Raw genomic sequence first — 18968 nt, forward strand, 5'->3', positions numbered from 1 at the left:
AATGAAAAACATCAATAATCACCACCGTCTCCATTGTGACTAACGTTGAAATAAGGAATATTAAAAATATGGTTTTAAAGTCAAATTTAATTTCTGGCTGTTTTATTTCTCTTTTTAGGTCACCCATTAACTAAACTCTGTTTGATTCTAGGTTTGCTCACCTTATAAATGTCGAGTTTTTTGATGATTTATTAGTAGTACTGCATACTCTCATCGAATCTGGTGTAAGTAACTCTGTTAATGAATTACTTTTTAAGATATAAATGGTAATTATTATTCTTAATGTCCCCTTTCTCCCTTTTTTTGCAAGGACCTGAGCTATCAAGAAAGCCTTCATTGTGTCCAGACTGCTTTTCATATTCTTTCTGGTCAAGGTAAGATAATTTTCTTTACTTTGGGAGGCTGCAACATACCTAGTTGTTGTTTGTTATAATTTCAAAGGTGACATTCTGAATATTAATCCTTTGGAGGCTATAAAATACCTAATTGTTGCTTGTTGTAATTTCAAAGGTGACGTTCTGAATATTGATCCAATGAAATTCTATACACATCTATATAAAACACTGTTCAAGTTACATGCAGGTATGTACATTTATATATTGTGTGGTTTTTTTCTTAATCTTTTTTTTTTTTTAAGTTTATTTATTTATTTATTTTGAAAGAGAGAGCAGAGGAGGGGCAGAGAGAGAGGGAGAGAGAGAATCCCAAGCAGGCTCTGCGTGGTCAGCACAGAGCCCGACGTGGGGCTGGAACTCATGAACTGCGAGATCATGACTTGAGCCGAAATCCAGAGCCAGACACTTAACTGACTGAGCCACCCAGATGTCCCTATATATTGTGTTTTTAATAAATACTTACCTTTTAAGAATATATTGTGACTGGTATTATAGTCCATGAAAAATGAAAAATCAAAATTGGCATATAAAATGGTGGCCTGCTGGTGTCACACATCTGTGTTTAACCTTATGTAGATGTTGGAGAGAGCGTCTGGAATTGAGATGGTACAACCAGCGCATTTCCTGAGCAGTCTGGTCCTACTTCGTTAGTTAGGGAAATGATTTGGGACAGGTGATGACAGTTCATCTTGGGTTTTTCTGGAGTGCAGTGAAGTTTTGCAATGAAAAAGCCAACGGGAACAGGCCTGACGGGTGTATCTGCTGTCGTAGGTGCTACCAACGAAGGCGTCGAGATTGTACTCCAGTGCCTTGACGTCATGCTAACTAAGCGCAGAAAGCAGGTTTCTCAGCAGAGAGCCCTTGCCTTCATCAAGCGTCTTTGTACACTTGCTCTTCATGTTCTTCCAAATGCAAGCATTGGCATTTTAGCAACTAACAGAATATTGATGCATGTAAGTAGCCATGCAAACAAATGAGTAGAGCTAAGCTTTGCTATGTGCAACAACAGTGCTGTCTTGTTTGCATCTTTCTCCCCATTTACATTACTACCGTACTACTGTAATAACAGCAAAATGGCAAAATCCAGCGAGAAAAGAAGTACATAACATTACGAAAGGAAAGCATTCTCACCCCTGTTGACACTCTTCAGAGATAACTTATTTTTACCATTTGGTGGGTCCTTCCAGCAGACACTTTCATTCATATATAAACACACCACATGCACACAGACAACACAGCTTTTTTATAGTGTACATTATTGTTCTGCGTGTTTTCTTTAAACACTGTTGATGGACACATTTTTGTGTCCGTACAAATGTAGCTGTAAAGTACATGTTCTTATAGCTCTTCAATAAGCATAAAATCAAAATAAATTTCAATAGAGAGAAAAGTACAGAACCCCAATAACATTCTTTACTAAGACTAATTTAATTAGTTCTTTTTATGTGACATTTTTGCAGACTTTCCCAAAAACAGATTTGTTGCTTGACAATGAATCTCAGGGAAGTGGGGTTTTCCTTCCTGAACTGGATGAACCTGAGTACTGTAACGCCCAGAACACGGCTCTTTGGGAATTGCATGCACTGCGGGTAAGAATGGCCTTTTTTCATGTGATCAGTGTTTTTCAGTGTTTCCCCAAGTAGTTACTATTGCCAGAGTCCTCTGTATATTTTGTTCTGGCATGGCCTTTTGTAGAATTTCTGTTTTTTAATTTTTTTTTAATGTTTTCAATGTTTCTTTATTTTTGAGAGAGAGAGAGCACGCACGCGAGAGAGTGCGCAAGCAGGGGATGAGCAGAGAGAGAGAGGGAGACACAGAATCTGAAGCAGGCTCCAGGCTCTGAGTTGTCAGCTAGAGCCTGATGAGGGGCTCGAACTCACGGACCACGAGATCATGACCTAGCTGAAGTCGGCCACTTAACCGACTGAGCCACCCAGGCGCCCCTAGGATTCCTGTTTTAATAGTCTACATTTCACTTTGCTCTTACTATTCTTTAAGATGTTGAGGTACATTTTCTAAGGAAGCAGAAAATGACAGTTTGGGGGTGTGGTTTAGAAAGTTTACTGCAGTCTTTCCCCAACACTATTCAGAACAGAAGGTCTATATTGGGTCCGACCTGAGGAGACTCTGACATCACCCCAGTTTCAAGAGGGCCGCACTGTGTTGTGATCTCATGGTGCAGATGCATAGGAGGAGGCTTGGAGCAAAATGTTTCAGGAAACCTGTTGTAAACGAACTTTTTTCACTCTAGAAGAGAAATTGCTTTTTGATTTTTTGTTTTCATACTGTAAAAGCAAGACTAAGGTATGTCAGTGGTAACTTGGTCATCAAACAGATTTATGTTGTCCTCTGAGCAAAGAGAATATTTTTTCTGTTGGGATGTGCTTATTGTGAATTATATATATATATATGACTTAAAAAATAGTGTTTATTAAGGAAAATCTTCACTGCAGCTAGTGCTGTAATTTATATAAGGTACTGACCTGTGCAAAACGTGGTCGTTCTTGCCCTTCAGAGACATTACCATCCCATTGTGCAGAGATTTGCAGCTCACCTGATCGCCGGAGCACCTTCTGAAGGCTCGGAAGCGCTCAAACCAGAGTTGAGCCGGAGGTATTTAGTAGTCAGCACTGCCTTTTTATCAGACTACACATTGCAGTCGAGTGCTCTTTCTTATGAGAAGTCTGCTCTATAAAGTAATAGATTTTCAAATACAAAGTGCCAGTTGATCGGGATTTGGTCTCACTTCATATTTCTGAATCGTTCCAAGGAGAAAACATGTTGCCTGTGGGTTTTGTTAGCGTGTTTTTGTTAGTTCGTTTTTGGTAATCAGTTAACATTTTTTTTGGTTCTAAAAAGTTTCACATGGGGCGCCTGGCTGGCTCAGTTGGTTGAGCGTCTGACTCTTGACTTCAGCTCAGGTCATGATCCCAGGGTCATGGGGTCGGGCTCCGCACTGAGCATGGAGCCTGCTTAAGATTCTCATTCTCCGTCTGCCCCTCTCCCCACTCATGCTCTCTCTCTCTTAAAAAAAAGAAGTTTCGCACATCCAGATAAGTAGAATAGTGAAAATACACGCGCCTGACGCACATTATAGGTAATGCCATACTTGCTCTATGAGAAGATCCACGAGTCCAACCACAGAGAGATTCCTTTTCTTTCTGCCCACTCCTGGCTGGTCCTGCTAGGGCCAGAAAGGGAGAAATGAGAGAAAAGAAGTGCTTTGTGACACTGGCACTCAAGCGGGGCGGCAGTTTCTCTCTTGCACCTCACGGTCATCTCTGTGTAGTGTGTCGTGACCTGCCGCCACTCCCAGCATTCATCGTGCGCTCCAGATGGGGAATAGGGTCCTGCCGGGAGAAGTTGCTTTTCCAGCTTCTTACTCTGAAAAATTTCGGAAGTACAGAAAAGTGGAAAAAAATATTACCTCTTTCCCTACAAAATTAGGCAATACTTGAATTATAAGAAAATAAGACATAAAAGATGCCTTTGTAATATACCCACCACTCAGAATTAATATTTTGCTATAAATTTTTCTCATTTGCAGCCCACTGGTTTCTTTAATTTGGAGATCACAGACAAATGATCAGGAGGTCAGCAGACTGATGTTCTGACCTCTTCACAGTTTAAACAAAAATGGAATTATTTGCTATATTTTAAATATTAGAGGAATTCACCTAAAAATAAAATTTCCAGCTCCTTGAAGTACTGGGAGATTTGGCAAAATAGATCTGTATTTTTACATGGCAGAAATCAGCTGCTTCCTCCCTTCTAAATGAGACATAAACTCTGTAGTTTTCCATGAATGCTTTTCCCTCTGGGTAGACTAAAGATAACTTTTGGTCTTATTAAATGATAAAGTGGCCGTTTGCTTTTTTTTCCCCTCATACTTCCCACCTGTCCTCCAGCCTTGTTTTTTATTTTTAATTTTATTTTTAATGTTTATTTGTTTTTGAGAGAGAGAGAGAGACCGAGCATGAGCTGGGGAGGGGCAGACACAGGATTGGAAGCAGGCTCCAGGCTCTGAGCTGTCAGCACCAAGCCTGACGTGGGGCTCGAATTCACAGTCTGCGAGATCATGAGCTGAGCAGAAGTTGGACGCTTAACCCACCGAGCCACCGAGGCACCCCAGTTTTTATTTTTTTTAAAGTTTATTTCGAAAGAGAGAGAACGAATGGGGGAGGGGCAGAGAGATGGGAATGGACAGAGGGTCCGAAGCGGGCTCTGCTGACAAGCAGAGAGCCTGATGTGAGGCTCCAACTCATGCATCTTAGGATCATGACCTGAGCTGAAGTTGGATGCTCAACTAACGGAGCTACCCAAGTGCCCCCAGCCTTTTCGAAAAGGGAGAGAAAGGAGAAAACAATTATTTGTCAGTTTTCTTATTCATGTTCCTTTTATGGCATGTTTTTGTCAGAGACTTTGAACGTTTGCCTCATTTATGCCAGAAATGTCCTCTGGAGGAAGACGAAGGGTGGGTTTATCCCAAAAGCTTGAGAAAGGAGACTCCTGGTGGTCTTGCCCTGGAGGGTGGAGCTTGGGATGTGACTGTTGCAGGCCCTTCCCAGTCTCCTTCAGAGAATGTAAACCAACCCCAAATCACTAAGCATTCATGGACAGCCATGGGTATGGACATTTAATCTAGGCCAGTAACTGAAAGATTGAGCTGTTTGAAAGCCATGGAGGGTAACACTGTGCTTCACTTCTCTGGACCCCCATGACTTAGTTGCATATTGTTCACGTAACTGTGGTTGAGTTGGGATTTGATCACATTGAGCTGGAGGTCTTCTGCTCGGCCTTGTCTTTTGTCCAGCCTTGTATTTCTCAATGCACACCAGACCTCTCTGAGGTGGATTTAGTTGGATAACATTATCATTACATGGGAATTTAGGGTTTATTTTACATGAGTTTGTCGGTTTTAAGAGCAAAATTAGGTTGTCCCTCACTATATGGGTTTAGAATAATGCGTGCTTCTCTTTGGGTACAGTCTAATTATTTTCAAGTTACACGGGTATGGTGATGTCTTTACATTTCTTCTGTGATTATAGATCTGCTACAGAACTTTTTGAGACTTACAGCATGGCTGCAATGACATTCAATCCTCCCGTTCAGTCTTCAAGTTCCAAAAGGAAGGTATGTGATACTTTTCATATTTTTTTAAAAGATGAAATAAAAACTAAGGATGTCTCTTATTAACTGATTCCAACTTGCTTAATTGTGTTATAGGTACTTTTTTTTCCTCTCATGTTTAGGAGTTGATGGTAGGCTGGATCTGTGGGGTTGGGATTCTGTGGAGACAGTCCTGAGACCGTTTTGTTCAGTACAGGAGATGTCCAAGACCCGGCACATGTTGGCTTGGGGTCAGGTGTCACCATTTTTAATTTTGCTCACAGCTTGGCTTTTAGAACTTTTAATATGAGTTACTTTTAATATTTTTGCAGGATGAAGTTTTACAAGGGGATGCATTTTTGAATGAAGATTTAAATCAACTAATCAAAAGACATTGCAGTGAAGTCGCTACTCACTTGCCTCTGGATTTCAGCAGATATTCGACAACATCACTGCAGAGGTAGAAGAGCGAAGTGTCCATGGGCTTTCTTGCATATTTGTGTTTGTTTAGATGCACATAGAGACATATTGTTAATTTAGGACATTCTCTTTACATAAGGGAAGCTTCCTAAGAAAATTAACAGAGGTGGAAGAGTTACCCTTTGCATGGCACAGGGTTCTGCCCAGATTCTGAAAATGTCATTAAGAAAGGAGAATTGAGAGCCCCCTACCCCCATATTTGGAAGTTTCTTGATGATGTTGCCTTTTTAAAACTTAATATACATCTTAAGTTATAGTTTAAAAAAAAAAATATTTGAAGTGAACTTAATTGAATTACAGTTGCTAGATTAAAATGAGGGCATAGAGTGTAGAAAAATCAAGACCGTGAGATTGCTTTATACCATTCAGCTACTCTTTATGACCAAAACTCTTTTTTTTTCCTTTTGATGTTTATTTATTTATTTTGGGAGGGGGAGAGAGAGAGAGAGCGTGTGAGCGAGCAGGCGAAGGGCAGAGAGAGAAGGAGAGAGAGAATCCTAAGCAGGCTCCCTGCTGTCAGTGCAGAGCCCAATGTGGGGCTCAATCCCACAGACCCATGAGATCATGACCTGAACCAAAATCAAGAGTTAGACACTCATCTGACTGAATCACCTGGGCGTCCTGACCAAAACGCTTTCTAATGAAGTAAATATATATTTTTTGGAACACTATAGATGAAAATAAGAATTCTATATTTGAATGAGTATATTTTTATAAAGATTTTTGAGAAAAAGAGAAAATAGTTTGAAATTGGACACCAAGTTCATTGGCTCTTGTTGGATGATACACTTCAAGAAGTAATCTAATTCGATCTTTTAAAAAAAGAATGAGAGTGTTCATTATGGCTACTTGCAATGAAAGTTTGAATGTGACTCTAATCTCTTCAAAGTTCTTTGCATTTTCTAATGTGCCCTGGAGGGTGATGGGGGAAGGACTCCTGGGTGGAAAAACCAAGTCTAAGACTTGACTCTGTTTAAGGATAAATGGTGCCTATTGAAGGGCTTTTCTTCTTTTCTTCCTCTTCCACCCTCTCCTCCTCTTCCTACCCTCCTCCAGCCCCTCCTCTCCCTTTGTACAGATACGATCCTCTTCTTTATGAATATAATTAAACAATATTTTACCTAAGATACTGTCATATTCTAGGAATGACCTCTGAAATAAGTTTTTATTACAACCAGGTTATAAATATTCTTTACTGTGAATAATTAAATAAAACAGCTGCTTTTTTCTGCTTCCTATTTTTTTTTCCTTAATTTGTTTTGAGAGAGAGAGGGGGGTGGGGCAGAGAGAGAGGGAGAGAGGGAATCCCAAGCAGGCTCCACACTGTCAGTGCAGAGCCCCGACGTGAGGCTTGGTCTCATGAACCATGAGATCATGACCTGAGCTGAGATCAAGAGTCAGATGCTTAACTGACTGAGCCACCCAGGAGCCCCTGTTTGTTTGTTCCTTCCTTCTCTTTCTTTCTTTCTTTCTTTTTCTTTCTTTCTTTCTTTCTTTCTTTCTTTCTTTCTTTCTTTCTTTTTCTTTCTTTTCTCTTCTTTTCTTTCTTTCCTTCTTTTTCTTTTTTCTTTTCTTTCTTTTCTTTCTCCCTCTCTCTTTATTTAAGCAATCTCTGTATCCAACGTGGGGCTCGAACTCATGGACCTGAGATCAAGAGCCGTATGCTCTACTGACTGAGCCAGCCAGGTACCCTTCTGCTTCCTGTTCTTGTGATGTGAGAATTTAATAAAATGTACAGCATTCCCAATTAAATAGATCTTCTATGTCTTTGAAACTATAGAAGCCAGTTCCTTTGTTCTAGAGCTTAAAGCCCTTTTTTTCCCTCATGAAATAAATAAAAATAGAAATTGCCTTTATTATTCCAGCTTAATGGGGGATATCTGCTCAACAGTGCATGTTATCTTTCAGCATGCGCGCGCGCGTGTGTATATGTTTATATATATATATATATATATATATATATATGTATATATATATATATATAGCATATTCTTATGTGATTTTAAAAAGTGTTTTTTTGTAGGCTTATTTAATGAAATGTACAATTTAATATATAAATATTTGCTTTTAAACCACATTTTAGATATAAAACAGAGTCCAGAAACGTTATGAATAGATGTTTGACCACATGGTCTTTCCCCATCAGAGCACAAATGACGAATGCATGTCACAAATCATTTATTTTCCAAACATATACAAATACATTTATATTTCACTTTGGCAGGAGAAACTAGTTTAGGTGAAAAATCAATTTTGAAGTAGAAATTCATGAACTATTTCACACTTGTATTATGCTTTTAACTTTGTAGTTACACATACAGAGAATCACAGTGGGACCATAAAATTACACATCTAGTATTTGAATACCCTTTATGAATTTGAGAATGAAATCTATTTGTGCATAAACTTTCATGGCCTGTGTTGATGAGTTTCATTTTCAGAACTAAATATCATAGTAACATACACACACACACACACACACACACACACACACACACACGTATCCTGAGGCTATAACAAGCTTACAGCCTTAATATATTTTTAACTAGACCAATATCGAGCACCTACTATGTGCTTAGCACTGTGCTAAGCACTTAAAAGTGAAGTGGGATAATAACGAGTGTAAGACACAGCTTCAGTCTTCCATGGTCCTGCATGTTAAGTCAGATCATTCACACAACATGAAAAAAAATGCAACATTACCCAATTCAGTGTCAGAGTGAATTATTTCAAAGTTCAGAGACTTAGGAAAGGTTTCAGAGACCTGCTTGATGGTCTGCTTGAGCATAGTATATTTTGGATCTAAGAGATGTATATGAATGAGTAGCTTCGTAATCATGGAGAGTCAGTATTTCAAAAACACTCATTTCAGGTCATCCCATGTCTAAATCCTTAGCCATCAGCCAAAGATTCCTTTCAGGAAGTTGATACTTAGAGATGGCCAAGAACACATAAATTGTTGACCGTGCCCCATATCATGGGTGCTGGACTTGGTGTAAGAGGCAATCTTTGTTTTCTAATAACTTTCCGGAGGGTCCAGGTGTTCACCTCTTGTCACTTTGACGCTCATGTAAGAGAAGCAACTGCGAGGAGTCCGAGGCAGCCGTCTGGAGAGCACGTAGGCTGTGGGCTGCCTCCCACTCCGCCTAGTTGGAGATCCGACACCAGCCAGGAAGATCCTACTCTTCTCTTGGTGTGGCCTAGTTGTGGAGTATCGTGTGGGCAAGTCAATTCAGTTTTTTCCAGGCAGAATGCAATCTCTGTTACTTGTCAGAATTAAGCAAGGCCTATGGTTGTCCAGGCAGAGGAGGACAGATCTGCAGAGGTACTGGATAGGGAGGGAGAGCAGAGGAAGGGGAAGATGTAGTTTGAGGAAGGAGTGGGTGTGTGGCAGCAGGGGGCCGCTTCATTAAAGAGCCTCCAGTGTTTCCGGAGCCATTGAGATGGGAGACCTTTGTTAGAAAGTAACTTTAATTAAAAACAAGGCACTGTAACTCACTTGTAGCTGCAACTATATACCCCCAACTGGAGAATTTATAAATAACTTACTTGCAAAGGATGACATGAAAAGAAGGTTCCCTCAAGAGGGCACTTTCCGCCCAAATAGTATTGTTACTTCCTACAAATTTGCCCTCAAACTTACCCTGGCTTCCTTAACAACCTCATGTAACCTTCTATTATTTTGTAAAACAACCAATTCCAGATGAACAGGTGACCGAGAGGAAGTTAGTCTATTTCTTTCAGCATCACTGATCAAGTTGGATTCTTACCTAATCCTTTCTCATCAGCTCTGTATATTCTGTAAAGCTGGCATCACCATACAGAGTAACACAACTCATGCTCCTCTGCTTTTAGTGAAGCGTCTTCAAATACTTTTCCTCCAAACTTTGTAATAAACCTAACCTGCATAAATAGATTCTTTTTTTCTTTTTAATGTTTATTATGCTGAGAGAGAGAGAGAGAGCATACGTGCACGAGCAGGGTAAGGACAGAGAGAGAGGGAGGCACAGAATCCAAAGCAGGCTCCAGGCTGTGAGCCGTCTGCACAGAGCCTGACCTGGGGCTTGAACCCACAAAGAGAGATACTCCGAGATCACGACCTGAGCCAAAGTTGGCCACTTAACTAACCGAGCCACCCAGGAGTTCCTATTCAGATTTCTTTCCATATCAACTTACTGATAAAACTTTGCTACCCAGATTTTTAGTAGTATGGAAAGTATGAAGTGTTAATGGGTACAGGCTGGGTGGCCATTTTTGATTCATTCTAAATAGGGTAATTTCTTTCATTTGGTATGCCATCATAACTCTATGGTTCAGATAAACTAAAAAATTTTGTATTTTTGGCAAACACCAGGTTGTTTTGGTTAGTTGTAATAGAATAGATGCTTTACGTGTTGAGCAATGTGTCCTTCCTGAAGTCCCAAAGACTCAACTAGAGGATGTGCTTTCACCTCAAAAGGAACTGAACAATCAAGTAGGGTTCAGTACAGGCAATATATTCACTTGTGAGACGTGGTCTCACTTCAGTCTCAGGAAGTTGCCGATTCTGTTCTGCAGCCAAATGAACTATGTTAAAGATGGGGGTGAGGTGGGGCTGGAGCTTAGAATCAAGGCCAAGTGATAAAACCTAGAGAGACCAGTCATCTCATCTCTGCATGGGTTTTCATTTTGACTCTAGCCAGTTAGGCCAGTAATTCAGTTTGCAATACACGGTATGCCAAACCAGAAGAAAAGATGCCAGATTTATAGAAGCATGATAACATGTTTCTGGAATTTTTTTTTTTTAATGGGCAGTACTGTGCATTTATTATAGATTATTTGAAAAGAAACCTGTAGCACTGTGCAAACTCCATCAAACTGGAATAGCCTGAATTCTGTCGACAAGCAAGTGGTCACTGCTCTAGCATTAAGGCTTTGAGTACGAACTTCCAATAATGTGAAAGCTGTATGGTGTGATTTTTTTTTTGTTTTTATTTATTTTGAGAGAGAGAGAGAGAGAGAGAGAGAGTGCGAGCAAGTAGGGGAGGGGCAGAGAGAGGGGAGAGGGAGAGAATCCCAAACAAGCTCTGCACTGTCAGCACGGAGCCTAATGTGGGGCTCGAAGTCACAACCTGTGAGATCATGACCTGAGCCAAAGGCAGATGCTGAACTGACTGAGCCACCCAAGGCGCCCCTGTGTGGTATACTTTTAACACTTCTGATTTTAGAGTATGCAAAGAACTGGGGACCATGTTATTCATTTTTACAATTGGCATAAAAAGAACTTCTCAAAAGGTTAGGACTTTGTTTTATAATTTGAAGAAAAAATTTTAATATCAGCAGAAAGATAAAATTTGGATTTTACTTCAGAGGGGCACACATTGCATTTTAAAAGTCATAATTTGCTTCATACTGAGACTAAAATCTTTTATACTTACGTTATAGTTTTATGCAGTAAGATTTTAAAGATAATTTACCTTGAGTGGCAGTTATGACTTGGATCAATAGCTCTTCAATTAGAAATGAAAATGAAGCTTTTTTTTTTTGCATGAAATTCTGGCCCATGTCAGGTATTCAGAGCGTACTTTTTTTCTTTTTTTTTTAGGAGATTTGTCTTCAAATAGTGAGCTAGAACCACTAATACTTCTAAATCTAAAAGCAATATCAAGAAAGCAATGTATAATAAATATATAAGTACAGTGTCAATACAAACCTTGCAAAATAAATAAATTTGAACACCAATTCAGTCTACTTTTACTTTAAGAAATGTTAAATTTTTTGTTAAGATGTCACAGCTCAGAAGATACTAATTTGTACATCATTCTAAATTCAATTTGTGAAAACCAAAAGTGGAATAATCTGTGAATAATACATAAGCAATAAACTTAAAAAAAACCCAACATCATTCTGTATGTAAAAAGAAATGGTAAAGAAGAGTCCGCTATGGTGCACAATATAGAAACTAAATCAAATTACTTTGTGATGAATCTTACAGGACATATTTACACTCACAATGCCCTAAAGCTTCCAATTGTCCGGCACGAACTGTATGACTAACCTCGCTTGTTTTCAGACCTTTGTGGCTCTTGTTGCCAGTTTTCTAAGTCAGGTCAGCAAACTATGGCCCTGGGCCAGATCTAGCCTGCCGCCAGTGTTTGTATGGCTCTTGAACTAAGAATATCTTTTACATTTTTAACTGATTGGAAAAAACCCCAAAGAGGATTATTTGTGATGTGAAAATTATGTGAAATTGTGATTTCAGTGTCTGTAAATAGTTTCATTGGAATACAGCCATGCTTATTCACGTATAGATCATCTATGGCTGCTTTTGCACTGTGACAGCCGAGCTGAGTAATTGCTACAGAGACCATATGGCCCATAAAGCCTAAAATGTTTACCATCTGGCCCTTTATGGACAAAGTTTGCTGACCCTTGTTCTAAGTCAGTTATTGCGAGCTTAGCAATGTTTTTTTCCCAACTGCTGACATTTGCAAAGTGGCAATCTCCTGGGCTGCATTGTTGCATTCATCAGGAAATTGGTTGGTAGGTAGCCCTTGCCATTTTGCTTGTCCTCAGCATGGACCTCACATCATGTGTCAAGAAGGCTTCGGTTCAGAAATCCTCAATTTCCAGTTTAAGTCTAATGAAAATAAGCAAATTGTATTTGTTTCCACCATGTTCACTCTTGACTTTAACTTCTTACCAAAAGGTCTTCACCTGTAAAGTTGTATACATAGCTTTGTTAGTATATTTAAAATGCAGGAACAGAAACATTTGCAGTGTAGCAAGGGTTTAGTGTTATTCGACCGACAGAAACCCACAGCTTTGGTGGCTGGTTTTGGAGGAGAGACTGTTTGCTATAAACTCACAGTGTCATAACATGATGCTCCTGGGTGGTGGAACATGAGCCTATTTCTGTTCCGAACACCACATTCTTTAGAAAGGTTTTTGTAATCACAATCAAATAAATTTCAACTTTTTTAAAAGGGGGAAGTCCTTCAACTCTGCATTATTTCAGATATGAGTAAGGTATATAATTGTGGAAATTATTAAGGGGTAACTCTTAAAACTTCAGGGGTGAAAATTTTAGAACAAGTAACATGAAACCTTACGTTCTCAGAAAACAGCAAAAACACTACACTTGTCTTCTCGCGAGCACAAAAAGTCTCTTCTCATGAGACCATTTGTAAAGGAGTTTATAACATGAGATACATATTCCCATAGATGCACCCATGGATGTTTTTAAAGAGAAGCTTCCCCAAGTTTAGGTAAAGCTGAGGTGAACTCAATGATTATGCTTGCTACAGAAAAATATAGTCCAAAGGCATACCTCTAAATCACCCCTCACCCCTACTCCTAATAATGCTCATTATAACAAGCTTATTCTTTTTAAGTCAGATTTCCAGTGGAGCTATATTCTGATGTACTTCTTGTAATCTTGTGGCACAGTGAGGGCTCCATTGTGCAGAGCATAATTCCACTGTCACTGTGGAGGTTATAATCTAAGGGGTGTGTATAACATCACATCTATGATTTATTTGATGCTAAGTTCTTGACATGGAAAACAATATTTTGGGATTTAATTACTGTCCTTAGTGTCATGCTCACAGACCCACTACCAAGGTAAGCCATCTTCTGAACAGCTGTGGAGGCTCAACATTGATGCTTAGTCCTAAAGCTCACTTGGCTTTTGGAGAAGGCACTATTGTCTCAGTGTCCTGGGGCAAAAAAGAAAGTGAGTCTGGAACTTTTAATGTATATATGTATGTGTTGATCGATTAATTGTAATCTCTGTGCCTAACGTGGGGCTCAAACTCACGGCCCCAAGATCAAGAGTCGGGCGCTTCACCAACTGTGGCAGCCAGAGGCCCCTGGAACTTTAAAAAAAATTTTTTTTATGAGTGCATGAGCAGGGGAGATGCAGAGAGAGGGAGAGAGAGAATCCCAAGCAGGCTCTGTGTTGTCAATGCAGAGTCTGACGTGGGGCTTGATTTCATGAACCATGAGATCATGACCTGAGCTGAAATCAAGAGTCAGCCGCTTAATCAACTGAGTTGCCCAGGCACCCACCTCTGGAACTTTTAAAAATTGGGATTCCAGATGTATCTCAACAGAAAATGAGTGTTGAACATTCTCGGTCTGGCATAGGTCAGGGCTTTGCCGTTCTATGTGTATTTACTATTGTCCGATGCTATTTGATGGGGATTTGCTGCTGTAGTTCTGAGAGTTCCTTCTGATGATCCTTTCCATACAGAACCTAAACAAACCTCAGAATAGCTGAATACGCAGATATTCTGAAGGAGGGTGTTCCCTGTGTTTGGCCCTGACTGTTTTGGAAGAGCTTTGCATGGCGTTGTGTGGGGCACTGGTTATTTTAAGAGCTTCTTAAATGTGGAAATACGGGCTCAGTGTATTGAGCCTTCTTTTGTGCTATTATAAATCAAATTAGGTCCTGTCAAAAGGTATCAATAAAGTCTTTAATTGTGAGCTCCAATTTAATATAAGAAATTCCTAATTGTGATAAAGACAGACGATCAACCTCTACAGTATAAGCAGCAATGCCTTCACTATGCCGTCGGTCTCATTAATTTTACAACTACAGTGACACAGGTAAAAACTGGGCTTTAATCCCTGGGTTCATTAACAAACTAAGTGAAAAAAAAAATCTGGTTTCCTCAAGTTTTTTTTTTTTTTTTAATTTGGGTTCCATATACGGTAATTTGTTTTTTTGGTTTTTTTTTTTAACGTTTATTTATTTTTGAGACAGAGAGAGACAGAGCATGAACAGGGGAGGGGCAGAGAGAGAGGGAGACACAGAATCTGAAACAGGCTCCAGGCTCTGAGCGGTCAGCACAGAGCCTGATGCGGGGCTCGAACTCATGGACCATGAGATCACGACCTGAGCCGAAGTCGGACGCTTAACCGACCGAGCCACCCAGGCGCCCCGGTAATTTGTTTTAAGATAGAACTAAGTTTACTCTGTAAATGCCACGCAGTGGGCGGGCAACCAAAGGCTTAATTTACTGCAGTTTCAAGACAGAGGCTGTTATGTTATTTTGCTTTCTTTTTAACCATCGCATCCTGGATGCCAGGTTTTTAATGTTTTAATTGAGGCAGACCAAGGTGAGGTTGTTGAGGCTAAATCAAACCTTGAAACGGACCTGAAACTAGAAATCCAAAGGAATAAGAGCTGAATGACCCACAGAAGTCCTTTGAGAATGTCCAGGACCGTGAGCAATAATTAAGGCAGTTCTATGTCTGATGAAATAAGGCTGATGTAGTAGGTCGGGCAAGTGGGTTGTCCTCTCGGGGCCTTCGTTTGGCCATCTACAAACCCAGCAGTCTAAAGTTATAAATGTTATACATAAATCTGCAGAGGTCTTTTCTTGTTTTTAGGTACCATTCCTATCTGCCTTCAGGGGACATCCTCCTACTGGGCCTTACACAGTAGTTGGTCCCCGTTTCAGAATAATGTGATGATTCAAGTCTACCCGGGTAAAACGTGCCAACCTTGGTTATTGTCGATACTCCATGGTGTCACCGGAGGACAAGCTGCCCATAGGTTTCTCCTCCTTGTTTTGGACACCTTCTGAGGCCAAGACCTGAGAAGGTGATGCGAGTCCTCGGGGTTGTTTAGTTGACTTGGTGAACTTCTTAAATTCACTTGCAAAAGAAATGCCTTTCCTTTTGTCTTCTCGGGATGCCTGTGGGGAAAAAGAGAACCTTCCATTGGTATGTTAAAGCCGGGATCCTCAGTCACATGACATGCTATCATAGAACCCTTTCCTCTTCCTCTCCAGTAAGTAGAGCTTTGGGAAGAAGTGCTGAGGGACACCCCTTTCAGGACTGCTTACCCGTGGAGGGGTGGCAGGCACTACCTTTCTTTTCACATAGTGAAAATGAAGCCAAATGATTTTCTCCCAACTATATCCCTTGGCTCAGGAACTTTCTTCAAGATTTCACGAGCTCCCAAATTTGATTACCGTGGAGCTGTGAATAGCAAATACTTTGTGAAGAGAGCAAAAGAACTTTGAACTTTACCTGCACCTGCTCCTTTAGCTTAAGGATGAATTTTCCTGCCCCTTTCCACTTGCTTTGGGCTTGAAACACACACTCCTGATCCAAAAGGACCCGCTGGGAGGACTTTGGGGTGGAAGACTTCTTGGTCGTGTCTTTTACCACCTCTTCCAAAAGCACATAGTCACTTGGGTTGGGATTGCTCAGGATGCTGTAGGAATACTTTGCTTTGCATAAGGTCTGAAAGATAAATTATAGTCAACTGAGGGGCGCCTGGGTGGCTCAGCTGGTTAAGCGTCTGACTTCAGCTCAGGTCATGATCTCACGGTCCATGAGTTCGAGCCCCGCGTCGGGCTCTGTGCTGACAGCTCAGAGCCTGGAGCCTGCTTCAGGTTCTGTGTCTCCCTCTCCCTCTGCCCTTCCCCTGCTCGCACTGTCTCTCTCTCTCAAAAATAAATAAACATTAAAAAAAAATTACAGTCAACTGAATACAGACACAGTATCTCCAACACTTGCATTCATTCTGAATGAGACTTGAAGGTGGGGAAAATGTCACAGACGTTTAGAGAAGGAAGGGATCTTTCAGATGGCCTCATATCATTCCTCATTTTACATCTGTGTACTTATAGCTTGTAACGTGCTTTCTTGCATTACCTGATAAAGCTTCACAACAGACCATGATTTAGGTATTACCCCATTTTCAGACAAGGAAGCTTAAATGTATGAAGGTTAAACAGATTCCAAAGGATGCACAACTAATAAGTGGTAGAATAAGGACTTTCACTGGATTTTCTACATGCACCAAAGCTCATAGACATGAAGGTCACACAGACAATGAGAGACAGAATCTTGACCTTCAGGAGCCTTTCTGTCCCACCAGGCTGCTTCTTCATCTCAGTGTCTTGGATGTTGAAGGCATTTTAGTTATTTACCTGGCCTCACTTCTCATTTAGTACGAGATCATCTTTCGCTTACATGTTTATTTAGTCATCAAATGTTTAGTGAAGGCTTCCTGTGTCCCAGATACAGTACTATCCTTTGGAGAGATAAAGATGAACAAAAAAAACGCCCATATGTCTGGGCTTTCTTGGAGTTCAAACTCTATTAAGGAGGCAAATATTAACCACATAATCATGCAACAATAGCAAATAACACTATAGTGTTTGCCATGTGCTGAGCATTATACACATTACCGATACTTACTGACTTCACTATCACAACAACTCTGGGTGGAAAGTACTATTATACTATCTCCACGTTATCTATGTAGTAACTTAGCACATGGTAAACAGTGTGCTGGAGCCAACTGGAACGGGCCAGTGAAATCAGACATGGTGGGAGCATCCACACAACAGAAACTGGCAAACACAAACAATCAGTTGGAGCTTTTTTGTTTTTCCTTAAGAGAGCCAGTTTACCAGCACACTACTGTAGCTGAGGCACTAAGAACTAGAGCTGGGGTCAACTGCATTACCGGGTATTTATCCAAAGGATACCAGAGTGCTGTTTCACAGGGGCACATACACCCCAATGTGTAGAGCAGCACTATCAACAATAGCAAAAATACAGAAAGAGCCCAAATGTCCATTGATGAATGAATGGATAAAGAAGATGTGGGGTGTGTGTGTGTGTGTGTGTGTGTGTATGTGTGTGTTGTGTTGTGGTGTGTGTGTGTGTATACAATGGAATACTTGTATGGAATATTACCTGGCAATCAAAAAGAATGAAATCTTGCCATTTGCAACAACATGGATGGAACTAGAGGATATTATGCTCAGCGAAATTAGAGAAAGACAGATACATGACTTCACTCATGAGGACTTCAAGAGACAAAACAGATGAACATAAGGGAAGGGAAGCAAAAATCATATAAAAACAAGGAGGGGGACAAAACGTAAGAGACTCGTAAATATGGAGAACAAACCAAGGGTTACTGGAAGGGTTGTGGGTGGGGGAATGGGCTAATTGGGCAAGAGGCATTAAGGAGAACACTTGTAGGGATAAGCACTGGGTGTTATATGTAAGCGATGAGTCACTAAATTCTCCTGAAATCATTACTGCGCTATATGTTAACTAATTTGGATGTAAATTTTAAAAATTAATAAGTTTAAAAAATTTTTTAAAAAGTAGAGCTGGGGTTTGAACCTGGAGTAATTTGATCTAGAGTCTTCTGTGCTGTTAACCATTATGCTATACCACTTCTCAAATGGGTGTTTAATAAACACAAACCATTACAAAGCTTGAAGGAAGGAAGTATAGTTCTCTGAAACCATGTGCACCAAGAAGTATGACTTAGAGGAGGGAAAGGGCCAGAGAAGGCCTCCAGCATGTCTTCTGTAGGATCTTTGAGAGACAGTCTTTAGGATTGGCTTAGGCATGTCTGGGGCAATAAAATTACTACTCTGTGGAGTTCCTACCTCAGTCTGTTATCAACACTTCACAGAGAGCCAGACTCATGGTAGATACTAGGTGAGTGTCTGCTGAAGGAATGAACTAGTATTTTCCAACTGTAAGAGGCACACTCTCCCTCTTCAGATCCCCATTGTTCTAGAACTTCACTCATAAAATGGGCTGACATCAGATTTGTCCTAGTGATTTACACTGAGGAGCTGAGGCAAGCAAGGGAGAGGGTTTCACCTGCTGAATGACGTCCTGTGCGGTGCTGACACGGGGTGCTTTGATGACCGTTCGAGGTTGCTCTGGAGAAACATCGTGCACTTGAACAAAGAAACTCTCCTCCTCTGAGCTCAAGGTCACCTCTTTGTCATCTTGAACAATGCTTTTCTCTTCTAGGTTCTGTGTTTAAAGAGATGAAAAGTGTGAGTAAATGGTAAGATGATGTAGAGTAAAAAAGAAAAACCTAGCAAAAATGTGAGCTATATCTTGGCAATGTGGAAACTATATCTTAGCTTTATATTTCATACACTAGTTAATATTTCATAAACTATTCTAAAGGATACACGTATCTTCTGAGAGGAAGAAAGTAAT

The 18968-nt window shown here is 40.3% G+C and overlaps 2 protein-coding genes across 5 annotated transcripts in view; one reads left to right on the forward strand and one right to left on the reverse strand.

Annotated features, from left to right (window-relative positions):
* The window catches only part of NOC3L (NOC3 like DNA replication regulator), a 52517-nt gene that overhangs the window by 24541 nt on the left and 9008 nt on the right, over window positions 1-18968 (forward strand). Inside the window, exons 14-22 of one of the 2 annotated variants that reach the window (XM_078434611.2) lie at window positions 152-224; window positions 311-374; window positions 511-582; window positions 1167-1348; window positions 1856-1984; window positions 2911-3008; window positions 5444-5528; window positions 5837-5964; window positions 11569-11621. In XM_078434611.2, coding sequence (XP_078290737.2) covers window positions 152-224; window positions 311-374; window positions 511-582; window positions 1167-1348; window positions 1856-1984; window positions 2911-3008; window positions 5444-5528; window positions 5837-5964; window positions 11569-11587 — 850 coding nt within the window. In that variant the 3' untranslated portion in view covers window positions 11588-11621. Of the gene's footprint in view, window positions 1-151; window positions 225-310; window positions 375-510; window positions 583-1166; window positions 1349-1855; window positions 1985-2910; window positions 3009-5443; window positions 5529-5836; window positions 5965-11568; window positions 11622-18968 lie in introns of those variants that run through there. The other variant, XM_078434610.2, reaches the window with a different exon arrangement.
* The window catches only part of PLCE1 (phospholipase C epsilon 1), a 322822-nt gene continuing 311999 nt past the window's right edge, over window positions 8146-18968 (reverse strand). For 2 of the 3 annotated variants that reach the window (XM_060641978.3, XM_060641977.3), the window contains exons 30-33: window positions 18618-18776; window positions 16005-16220; window positions 15474-15667; window positions 11171-12680 (exon numbers count right to left, since the gene is read on the reverse strand). In XM_060641978.3, coding sequence (XP_060497961.1) covers window positions 15479-15667; window positions 16005-16220; window positions 18618-18776 — 564 coding nt within the window. In that variant the 3' untranslated portion in view covers window positions 11171-12680; window positions 15474-15478. Of the gene's footprint in view, window positions 9437-11170; window positions 12681-15473; window positions 15668-16004; window positions 16221-18617; window positions 18777-18968 lie in introns of those variants that run through there. The other variant, XM_078434608.2, reaches the window with a different exon arrangement.

Source organism: Panthera onca, chromosome D2, assembly GCF_046562875.1.
Source record: "Panthera onca isolate mPanOnc1 chromosome D2, mPanOnc1 haplotype 2, whole genome shotgun sequence".
NCBI classification, from domain to species: Eukaryota; Metazoa; Chordata; class Mammalia; order Carnivora; family Felidae; genus Panthera; species Panthera onca.